The following is a 12500-nucleotide window of genomic DNA, read 5'->3' on the forward strand; positions in this document are numbered from 1 at the left end:
GGATGGCTGAAAGGTTGGAATCTGGTTTGAAAATAGCACAACATTTAGGAAATTTAGGTCCTTGTAGAACTATGAGTTTGAATGGGAATTTCCTGGAAATTTGGGAATTTCATGAAAACTGGGAATTTTGGAAAATATTGATACTAGCACAATTGTCCTAGATGATATAAATGGGTTGGTGTTGGAATTGTTCCAAATCAGTTTAAAAATGTTGACGTAGTAACAGTTTGAATTGACAATGGGTATTTCGGAATTCCTGGAATTTCCGGAAAAACGGAAATTTATACAGGAAAATATGTTTTGAAAGGTCAAAAACGGTTGAAAAACGGCTTGAATGTCCAAGGTGAATGGAGTGTGTGGATGTTGGAACGGTTCAAATCGGGTGAGAAATGTGGGATATGGAGAGTTTTGTATATTGCCTATTCATTGTCAATGGGAAATTCCGGGAAAACCGGGAATTTGGGGAAAGGGAAAACATGTTTTGCATTCGATACTTGGGAAGAGTAGTGTGTGTGGATGGCTGAAAGGTTGGAATCTGGTTTAAAAATGACACCACATTTAGAGAATTTAGGGCCTTGTAGAACTATGAGTCTGAATGGGAATTTCCTGGAAAATTGGGAATTTCATGAAAACTGTGAATTTTGGAAAATATTGATACTAGCACAATTGTCCTAGATGATATAAATGGGTTGGTGTTGGAATTGTTCCAAATCAGTTTAAAAATGTTGACGTAGTAACAGTTTGAATTGAGAATGGGTATTTCGAAATTCCTGGAATTTCCGGAAAAACTGAAATTTATACAGGAAAATATGTTTTGAAAGGTCAAACACGGTTGAAAAACGGCTTGAATGTCCAAGATGAATGGAGTGTGTGGATGTTGGAACGGTTCAAATCGGGTGAGAAATGTGGGATATGGAGAGTTTTGTATATTGCCCATTCATTGTCAATGGGAAATTCCGGGAAAACCGGGAATTTGGGGAAAGGGAAAACATGTTTTGCATTCGATACTTGGGAAGAGTAGTGTGTGTGGATGGCTGAAAGGTTGGAATCTGGTTTAAAAATAGCACAACATTTAGGGAATTTAGGGCCTTGTAGAACTATGAGTTTGAATGGGAATTTCCTGGAAATTTGGGAATTTCATGAAAACTGTGAATTTTGGAAAATATTGATACTAGCACAATTGTCCTAGATGATATAAATGGGTTGGTGTTGGAATTGTTCCAAATCAGTTTTAAAATGTTGACGTAGTAACAGTTTGAATTGACAATGGGTATTTCGGAATTCCTGGAATTTCCGGAAAAACGGAAATTTATACAGGAAAATATGTTTTGAAAGGTCAAAAACGGTTGAAAAACGGCTTGAATGTCCAAGGTGAATGGAGTGTGTGGATGTTGGAACGGTTCAAATCGGGTGAGAAATGTGGGATATGGAGAGTTTTGTATATTGCCCATTCATTGTCAATGGGAAATTCCGGGAAAACAGGGAATTTGGGGAAAGGGAAACCATGTTTTGCATTCGATACTTGGGAAGAGTAGTGTGTGTAGATGGCTGAAAGGTTGGAATCTGGTTTAAAAATGACACTACATTTAGAGAATTTAGGGCCTTGTAGAACTATGAGTTTGAATGGGAATTTCCTGGAAATTTGGGGATTTCATGAAAACTGGGAATTTTGGAAGATATTGATACTAGCACAATTGTCCTAGATGATATAAATGGGTTGGTGTTGGAATTGTTCCAAATCAGTTTAAAAATGTTGACGTAGTAACAGTTTGAATTGACAATGGGTATTTCGGAATTCCTGGAATTTCTGGAAAAACGGAAATTTATACAGGAAAATATGTTTTGAAAGGTCAAAAACGGTTGAAAAACGGCTTGAATGTCCAAGGTGAATGGAGTGTGTGGATGTTGGAACGGTTCAAATCGGGTGAGAAATGTGGGATATGGAGAGTTTTGTATATTGCCCATTCATTGTCAATGGGAAATTCCGGGATAACCGGGAATTTGGGGAAAGGGAAAACATGTTTTGCATTCGATACTTGGGAAGAGTAGTGTGTGTGGATGGCTGAAAGGTTGGAATCTGGTTTAAAAATAGCACAACATTTAGGAAATTTAGGTCCTTGTAGAACTATGAGTTTGAATGGGAATTTCCTGGAAATTTGGGAATTTCATGAAAACTGGGAATTTTGGAAAATATTGATACTAGCACAATTGTCCTAGATGTTATAAATGGGTTGGTGTTGGAATTGTTCCAAATCAGTTTAAAAATGTTGACGTAGTAACAGTTTGAATTGAGAATGGGTATTTCGGAATTCCTGGAATTTCTGGAAAAACGGAAATTTATACAGGAAAATATGTTTTGAAAGGTCAAAAACGGTTGAAAAACGGCTTGAATGTCCAAGGTGAATGGAGTGTGTAGATGTTGGAACGGTTCAAATTGGGTGAGAAATGTGGGATATGGAGAGTTTTGTATATTGCCTATTCATTGTCAATGGGAAATTCCGGGAAAACAGGGAATTTGGGGAAAGGGAAACCATGTTTTGCATTCGATACTTGGGAAGAGTAGTGTGTGTAGATGGCTGAAAGGTTGGAATCTGGTTTAAAAATGACACCACATTTAGAGAATTTAGGGCCTTGTAGAACTATGAGTTTGAATGGGAATTTCCTGGAAATTTGGGAATTTCCTGAAAACTGGGCATTTTGGAAAATATTGATACTAGCACAATTGTCCTAGATGATATAAATGGGTTGGTGTTGGAATTGTTCCAAATCAGTTTAAAAATGTTGACGTAGTAACAGTTTGAATTGAGAATGGGTATTTCGGAATTCCTGGAATTTCTGGAAAAACGGAAATTTATACAGGAAAATATGTTTTGAAAGGTCAAAAACGGCTTGAATGTCCAAGGTGAATGGAGTGTGTGGATGTTGGAACGGTTCAAATCGGGTGAGAAATGTGGGATATGGAGAGTTTTGTATATTGCCCATTCATTGTCAATGGGAAATTCCGGGAAAACCGGGAATTTGGGGAAAGGGAAAACATGTTTTGCATTCGATACTTGGGAAGAGTAGTGTGTGTGGATGGCTGAAAGGTTGGAATCTGGTTTAAAAATAGCACAACATTTAGGAAATTTAGGTCCTTGTAGAACTATGAGTTTGAATGGGAATTTCCTGGAAATTTGGGGATTTCATGAAAACTGGGAATTTTGGAAAATATTGATACTAGCACAATTGTCCTAGATGATATAAATGGGTTGGTGTTGGAATTGTTCCAAATCAGTTTAAAAATGTTGACGTAGTAACAGTTTGAATTGAGAATGGGTATTTCGAAATTCCTGGAATTTCTGGAAAAACGGAAATTTATACAGAAAAACATGTTTTGAAAGGTCAAAAACGGTTGAAAAACGGCTTGAATGTCCAAGGTGAATGGAGTGTGTGGATGTTGGAACGGTTGAAATCGGGTGAGAAATGTGGGATATGGAGAGTTTTGTATATTGCCCATTCATTGTCAATGGGAAATTCCGGGAAAACCGGGAATTTGGGGAAAGGGAAAACATGTTTTGCATTCGATACTTGGGAAGAGTAGTGTGTGTGGATGGCTGAAAGGTTGGAATCTGGTTTAAAAATAGCACAACATTTAGGAAATTTAGGTCCTTGTAGAACTATGAGTTTGAATGGGAATTTCCTGGAAAATTGGGAATTTCATGAAAACTGTGAATTTTGGAAAATATTGATACTAGCACAATTGTCCTAGATGATATAAATGGGTTGGTGTTGGAATTGTTCCAAATCAGTTTAAAAATGTTGACGTAGTAACAGTTTGAATTGAGAATGGGTATTTCGGAATTCCTGGAATTTCCGGAAAAACGGAAATTTATACAGGAAAATATGTTTTGAAAGGTCAAACACGGTTGAAAAACGGCTTGAATGTCCAAGATGAATGGAGTGTGTGGATGTTGGAACGGTTCAAATCGGGTGAGAAATGTGGGATATGGAGAGTTTTGTATATTGCCTATTCATTGTCAATGGAAAATTCCAGGAAAACAGGGAATTTGGGGAAAGGGAAACCATGTTTTGCATTCGATACTTGGGAAGAGTAGTGTGTGTAGATGGCTGAAAGGTTGGAATCTGGTTTAAAAATGACACCACATTTAGAGAATTTAGGGCCTTGTAGAACTATGAGTTTGAATGGAAATTTCCTGGAAAATTGGGAATTTCATGAAAACTGTGAATTTTGGAAAATATTGATACTAGCACAATTGTCCTAGATGATATAAATGGGTTGGTGTTGGAATTGTTCCAAATCAGTTTAAAAATGTTGACGTAGTAACAGTTTGAATTGAGAATGGGTATTTCGGAATTCCTGGAATTTCTGGAAAAACGGAAATTTATACAGGAAAATATGTTTTGAAAGGTCAAAAACGGTTGAAAAACGGCTTGAATGTCCAAGGTGAATGGAGTGTGTGGATGTTGGAACGGTTCAAATCGGGTGAGAAATGTGGGATATGGAGAGTTTTGTATATTGCCCATTCATTGTCAATGGGAAATTCCGGGAAAACCGGGAATTTGGGGAAAAGGGAAAACATGTTTTGCATTCGATACTTGGGAAGAGTAGTGTGTGTGGATGGCTGAAAGGTTGGAATCTGGTTTAAAAATAGCACAACATTTAGGAAATTTAGGTCCTTGTAGAACTATGAGTTTGAATGGGAATTTCCTGGAAATTTGGGAATTTCATGAAAACTGGGAATTTTGGAAAATATTGATACTAGCACAATTGTCCTAGATGATATAAATGGGTTGGTGTTGGAATTGTTCCAAATCAGTTTAAAAATGTTGACGTAGTAACAGTTTGAATTGACAATGGGTATTTCGGAATTCCTGGAATTTCTGGAAAAACGGAAATTTATACAGGAAAATATGTTTTGAAAGGTCAAAAATGGTTGAAAAACGGCTTGAATGTCCAAGGTGAATGGAGTGTGTGGATGTTGGAACGGTTCAAATCGGGTGAGAAATGTGGGATATGGAGAGTTTTGTATATTGCCCATTCATTGTCAATGGGAAATTCCGGGAAAACCGGGAATTTGGGGAAAGGGAAAACATGTTTTGCATTCGATACTTGGGAAGAGTAGTGTGTGTGGATGGCTGAAAGGTTGGAATCTGGTTTAAAAATAGCACAACATTTAGGGAATTTAGGGCCTTGTAGAACTATGAGTTTGAATGGGAATTTCCTGGAAATTTGGGAATTTCATGAAAACTGGGAATTTTGGAAAATATTGATACTAGCACAATTGTCCTAGATGATATAAATGGGTTGGTGTTGGAATTGTTCCAAATCAGTTTAAAAATGTTGACGTAGTAACAGTTTGAATTGAGAATGGGTATTTCGGAATTCCTGGAATTTCTGGAAAAACGGAAATTTATACAGGAAAATATGTTTTGAAAGGTCAAACACGGTTGAAAAACGGCTTGAATGTCCAAGGTGAATGGAGTGTGTGGATGTTGGAACGGTTCAAATCGGGTGAGAAATGTGGGATATGGAGAGTTTTGTATATTGCCCATTCATTGTCAATGGAAAATTCCGGGAAAACCGGGAATTTGGGGAAAGGGAAAACATGTTTTGCATTTGATACTTCGGAAGAGTAGTGTGTGTGGATGGCTGAAAGGTTGGAATCTGGTTTAAAAATAGCACAACATTTAGGAAATTTAGGTCCTTGTAGAACTATGAGTTTGAATGGGAATTTCCTGGAAATTTGGGAATTTCATGAAAACTGGGAATTTTGGAAAATATTGATACTAGCACAATTGTCCTAGATGATATAAATGGGTTGGTGTTGGAATTGTTCCAAATCAGTTTAAAAATGTTGACGTAGTAACAGTTTGAATTGAGAATGGGTATTTCGGAATTCCTGGAATTTCCGGAAAAACGGAAATTTATACAGGAAAATATGTTTTGAAAGGTCAAACACGGTTGAAAAACGGCTTGAATGTCCAAGGTGAATGGAGTGTGTGGATGTTGGAACGGTTCAAATCGGGTGAGAAATGTGGGATATGGAGAGTTTTGTATATTGCCCATTCATTGTCAATGGGAAATTCCGGGAAAACCGGGAATTTGGGGAAAGGGAAAACATGTTTTGCATTTGATACTTCGGAAGAGTAGTGTGTGTGGATGGCTGAAAGGTTGGAATCTGGTTTAAAAATAGCACAACATTTAGGGAATTTAGGGCCTTGTAGAACTATGAGTTTGAATGGGAATTTCCTGGAAATTTGGGAATTTCATGAAAACTGGGAATTTTGGAAAATATTGATACTAGCACAATTGTCCTAGATGATATAAATGGGTTGGTGTTGGAATTGTTCCAAATCAGTTTAAAAATGTTGACGTAGTAACAGTTTGAATTGACAATGGGTATTTCGGAATTCCTGGAATTTCTGGAAAAACGGAAATTTATACAGGAAAATATGTTTTGAAAGGTCAAAAACGGTTGAAAAACGGCTTGAATGTCCAAGGTGAATGGAGTGTGTGGATGTTGGAACGGTTCAAATCGGGTGAGAAATGTGGGATATGGAGAGTTTTGTATATTGCCCATTCATTGTCAATGGGAAATTCCGGGAAAACCGGGAATTTGGGGAAAGGGAAAACATGTTTTGCATTCGATACTTGGGAAGAGTAGTGTGTGTGGATGGCTGAAAGGTTGGAATCTGGTTTAAAAATAGCACAACATTTAGGGAATTTAGGTCCTTGTAGAACTATGAGTTTGAATGGGAATTTCCTGGAAATTTGGGAATTTCATGAAAACTGGGAATTTTGGAAAATATTGATACTAGCACAATTGTCCTAGATGATATAAATGGGTTGGTGTTGGAATTGTTCCAAATCAGTTTAAAAATGTTGACGTAGTAACAGTTTGAATTGACAATGGGTATTTCGGAATTCCTGGAATTTCTGGAAAAACGGAAATTTATGCGAAACAAAATAGGAGCGTTCCAAATAAGAGGAATGTTTTGAAGGTGGAATGGTCAAAAACAGTAGAAAAATGTGGACTGTGAAAACTTTCCAGCAAGAGGTGAAAATAGGGCTTTGGAAAACAGGGAAATCAGGCAATTCCTGGAATTTTTTGTGGGTGGTAGAACGCTTCCAATCGGGTGAAAAACGTGGCAATTGTGCATGTTTTAAAATCAACCCATTCATTTTCAATGGGCAACATGTCCCGGCAAACCGGGAATCCTGGGTAATCTCAGATATTTGTTTGTAGTTTTACTTTTGAGGGAGACCAGTGAGAACACTTTGATACTGGGACGGTTCTGATTGGATAGAAACTGTAAGAAGTGCATTTCTCCTTCATCATGGGAGTGAAGATCTACTGATAAGTCATCAATCCTGAATGTGCACCTGGTTGAGCACCCTCTGCAGGCGGGGGGTCCCCATCTTGTCCGCCATGTGCCTGTAAGACGGGTGGGTGAAGAAGAACTTCCTCTCCGCTTCCAGAGCTGCCTTGATGTCTTTCTTTCCATCGATGTCCTTCTGACTGCGGTTCACCACCCCAATGTAGCCTGGGGACCAGAAGAACACAGAGAGGAACATCTCATCCTGGGAGACATGGCTTCTAACACACACAGAGAGGAACATCTCATCCTGGGAGACATGGCTTCTAACACACACAGAGAGGAACATCTCATCCTGGGAGACATGGCTTCTATTACACACACACCTCTTCTCAGTGGCAGCAGCTTGTTCTCCAGCACGTCTCGAGCATCTGTGCCCTCGTCCATCAAGTCCAATTTGGTGATCACTCCGATCGTCCTCAGACCTGGTAGGACACCAAAGATCACACAGTTACAAAGATCATGTTCCTCCACACTCTGCACTCCCATCCTTCCATCATCAACGTTCACCCTCTTGAGGCCACATGAAACATGCCAGGTTGAAGGTAAACACCCGACTTATAAACCATCCTGTCCATGGTCCTCATGGACCTTCTGGCTCACCCCAGGCTTCTCTTCCTTGTTGCCTTGTTGGCAGTGAACTTCTCTCTCCTCTCCCTTTTCAACACAAAGACTCTGCTTCCTTCCACCTTTCCTGTGTCTCCCTCTGCTGGCTGAAGGTCAAACTACCACATCATCACATCTCCACCATTGTTGATACCTTCTGTCCTTCTCCATCTTTTTGCTATGATTGTTGAGGGGATCATTCCCTGTGGTTTGACCTTGGGGATCATCCCTGTGGTGTTACCTTGGGGATCATCCCTGTGGTGTTACCTTGGGGATCACTTCCTGTGGTGTTACCTAGGGGATCATTCCCTGTGGTCTTACCTTGGGGATCACTTCCTGTGGTCTTAGCTTGGGGATCATCCCTGTGGTGTTACCTTGGGGATCATCCCTGTGGTGTTACCTTGGGGATCATCCCTGTGGTGTTACCTTGTGGGATCACTTCCTGTGGTCTTACCTTGGGGATCGTCCCTGTGGTCTTAGCTTGGGGATCATCCCTGTGGTGTTACCTTGGGGATCATCCCTGTGGTGTTACCTTGGGGGATCACTTCCTGTGGTGTTACCTAGGGGATCATTCCCTGTGGTCTTACCTTGGGGATCGTCCCTGTGGTGTTACCTTGGGGATCGTCCCTGTGGTCTTAGCTTGGGGATCATCCCTGTGGTGTTACCTTGGGGATCATCCCTGTGGTGTTACCTTGGGGGATCACTTCCTGTGGTGTTACCTAGGGGATCATTCCCTGTGGTCTTACCTTGGGGATCACTTCCTGTGGTCTTAGCTTGGGGATCATTCCCTGCGGTCTTACCTTGGGGATCACTTCCTGTGGTCTTACCTTGGGGATCAACGTCCTTTGCCAGTTTGAGGGCGTCGGAGTTGGCGAGGTCAGAGTTGGCGGGAGTGACGGCCAGAACCAGGCAGCTCTCCCTGGTGATGAACTGCATGATCATTTCCCTGATCTGCTGCTCGATGTCGGCGGGCTGGTCTCCGACTGGCACCTTGGTGATGCCCGGCAGGTCGATGAGAGTCAGGTTCAGAACTGTGGTCAGAAGATGAGGCTCCATTTGAGAAGAATATTGGAGGGCCAGTCAGTCTGATATACCAGTAGATTTTGGCCATAGGGCCAGTCAGTCTGATATACCAGTAGATCTTGGCCATAGAGCCAGTCAGTCTGATATACCAGTAAATCTTGGCCATAGGGCCAGTCAGTCTGATATACCAGTAGATCTTGGCCATAGAGCCAGTCAGTCTGATATACCAGTAGATCTTGGCCATAGGGCCAGTCAGTCGGATATACCAGTAGATCTTGGCCATAGGGCCAGTCAGTCTGATATACCAGTAGATCTTGGCCATAGGGCCAGTCAGTCTGATATACCAGTAGATCTTGGCCATAGAGCCAGTCAGTCTGATATACCAGTAGATCTTGGCCATAGGGCCAGTCAGTCGGATATACCAGTAGATCTTGGCCATAGGGCCAGTCAGTCTGATATACCAGTAGATCTTGGCCATAGGGCCAGTCAGTCTGATATACCAGTAGATCTTGGCCATAGGGCCAGTCAGTCGGATATACCAGTAGATCTTGGCCATAGAGCCAGTCAGTCTGATATACCAGTAGATCTTGGCCATAGAGCCAGTCAGTCTGATATACCAGTAGATCTTGGCCATAGGGCCAGTCAGTCTGATATACCAGTAGATCTTGGCCATAGGGCCAGTCAGTCTGATATACCAGTAGATCTTGGCCATAGGGCCAGTCAGTCTGATATACCAGTAGATCTTGGCCATAGGGCCAGTCAGTCGGATATACCAGTAGATCTTGGCCATAGGGCCAGTCAGTCTGATATACCAGTAGATCTTGGCCATAGGGCCAGTCAGTCTGATATACCAGTAGATCTTGGCCATAGGGCCAGTCAGTCGGATATACCAGTAGATCTTGGTCATAGGGCCAGTCAGTCGGATATACCAGTAGATCTTGGTCATAGGGCCAGTCAGTCTGATGTACCAGTAGATCTTGGCCATAGGGCCAGTCAGTCGGATATACCAGTAGATCTTGGCCATAGGGCCAGTCAGTCTGATATACCAGTAGATCTTGGCCATAGGGCCAGTCAGTCGGATATACCAGTAGATCTTGGCCATAGGGCCAGTCAGTCGGATATACCAGTAGATCTTGGCCATAGGGCCAGTCAGTCGGATATACCAGTAGATCTTGGCCATAGGGCCAGTCAGTCTGATATACCAGTAGATCTTGGCCATAGGGCCAGTCAGTCTGATATACCAGTAGATCTTGGCCATAGGGCCAGTCAGTCTGATATACCAGTAGATCTTGGCCATAGGGCCAGTCAGTCTGATATACCAGTAGATCTTGGCCATAGGGCCAGTCAGTCTGATATACCAGTAGATCTTGGCCATAGGGCCAGTCAGTCGGATATACCAGTAGATCTTGGCCATAGGGCCAGTCAGTCGGATATACCAGTAGATCTTGGCCATAGGGCCAGTCAGTCGGATATACCAGTAGATCTTGGCCATAGGGCCAGTCAGTCTGATATACCAGTAGATCTTGGCCATAGGGCCAGTCAGTCTGATGTACCAGTAGATCTTGGCCATAGGGCCAGTCAGTCTGATATACCAGTAGATCTTGGCCATAGGGCCAGTCAGTCTGATATACCAGTAGATCTTGGCCATAGGGCCAGTCAGTCTGATATACCAGTAGATCTTGGCCATAGGGCCAGTCAGTCGGATATACCAGTAGATCTTGGCCATAGGGCCAGTCAGTCGGATATACCAGTAGATCTTGGCCATAGGGCCAGTCAGTCTGATATACCAGTAGATCTTGGCCATAGGGCCAGTCAGTCTGATATACCAGTAGATCTTGGCCATAGGGCCAGTCAGTCTGATATACCAGTAGATCTTGGCCATAGGGCCAGTCAGTCTGATATACCAGTAGATCTTGGCCATAGGGCCAGTCAGTCTGATATACCAGTAGATCTTTGTGATGAACACATGATTTCCTATCATGTAACAACAAAGTGTGAGTTAGTTCAATACAATTCTGAAATAGGATTAAAATGAAGAGTGAGATGACTAATCCAGGGTCAATATTTGAGTGGAAAAGTTAGGGTGAGGACGTTAACGTTAGCATGCTAACAGCTAGCATGGTCACATGACTTTGAGGTGTGCGGCTGCCCCAGGAGCTAAAAGTGGTGTCACAAATATTCCAAATGCTAAGCTAACACTGGCGAACTCGGCAGGGAGGCACCTCTTTAGAGTCTTGTCTCTGTCAAAAGATCTCTTTTTCCCACCAGTCACGCACACAAGAATAGCACCATACACCTAACGTCTGCGTTGACAAAATAATGATTTCGTAAAAATGTCCTCCGCTTTGTTAACCGTCCTCACTTTCCAGATGAGTGACACTCATCATGCTCGCCAAGTTTTAACATGCAGTTTTTTGGACTCTGTTTGCCTTGGACCCCCTAAAGGACTAAACATGCCCCTGATCAAAATAACACTTGTGTCATTACTGCGAGACAAGAACTTCAGTTGTATTCCAAGCAGGATTCTTCGGACTGTATGGAAGTGACTTTTTATATGCATGTTGTTGAGCACGGTGTAATGGTCAGTGTGAGCAGTAGATGGCAGACACACATAAGAGATACGTGTGGACTGCAAGATGACGCCAGTAAACACCAAAACTTTAAATGTTTCATTGAGAGTATAGAACATTACACAAAAAGCTGTTCAAATGTTTTAGGAGGACTTGGTGGATTGTGGGAGCATTACGACTACCATAGTCAGACGTACTGTGCTTCAACATACAGTATTATTATGGTGTGTGTATAAGGACCTATTAGGAGACATTATCTGGTGTTTTGTTTCACAATATTATGCAAAACTAACTATTCTTACCTATTGGTACCTGAGGGTATGTATTTGGGATCTGCATAAGTCCTGAAAATGTGCACGCATCTGCCATTGTAGTCACTAAGCTCCTCCTATTTCTTTATCCTCTAAGACCCAGTAAAACCAGGACTGACAGTTTTTGAGAGTCAGCACTGCACCTGAGATCCTTCACAACCTTGAAAAGCCCTAAAAGACCCTAAAACCAGACTGAAAGGTCTCTAAAATAGTTGTTTAAAAACAAGTTATTCTAAAATTGTACTGAGAATATAGAACATTACACACAGCACTCAAAAATCTGTCAAAATGTTTTAGTAGGACTTTGGTAAGCTATGAAGTCGCACTGCTTGATGGATTGTGGGAGCATTACGACTACCATAGTCAGACGTACTGTGCTTCAACATACAGTATTATTATGGTGTGTGTATAAGGACCTATTAGCAGACATTATCTGGTGTTTTGTTTCACAATATTATGCAAAACTAACTATTCTTACCTATTGGTACCTGAGGGTGTGTATTTGGGATCTGCATAAGTCCTGAAAATGTGCACGCATCTGCCATTGTAGTCACTAAGCTCCTCCTATTTCTTTATCCTCTAAGACCCAGTAAAAACAGGACTGACAGTTTTT

General features: G+C 41.5%; 1 protein-coding gene across 3 annotated transcripts in view; it reads right to left on the bottom strand.

Moving 5' to 3' along the window:
- LOC133577460 (dynamin-2-like) overlaps positions 1-12500 on the bottom strand; it is a 52629-nt gene that overhangs the window by 31695 nt on the left and 8434 nt on the right. For all 3 annotated transcript variants that reach the window (XM_061931316.2, XM_072912595.1, XM_061931317.2), the window contains 3 exons: positions 8811-9014; positions 7704-7802; positions 7385-7545 (listed from right to left, as the gene is read on the bottom strand). In XM_061931316.2, coding sequence (XP_061787300.2) covers positions 7385-7545; positions 7704-7802; positions 8811-9014 — 464 coding nt within the window. The remainder of the gene's footprint in view (positions 1-7384; positions 7546-7703; positions 7803-8810; positions 9015-12500) is intronic.

Source organism: Nerophis lumbriciformis, linkage group LG37 (assembly GCF_033978685.3).
Source record: "Nerophis lumbriciformis linkage group LG37, RoL_Nlum_v2.1, whole genome shotgun sequence".
Taxonomy (NCBI): Eukaryota; Metazoa; Chordata; class Actinopteri; order Syngnathiformes; family Syngnathidae; genus Nerophis; species Nerophis lumbriciformis.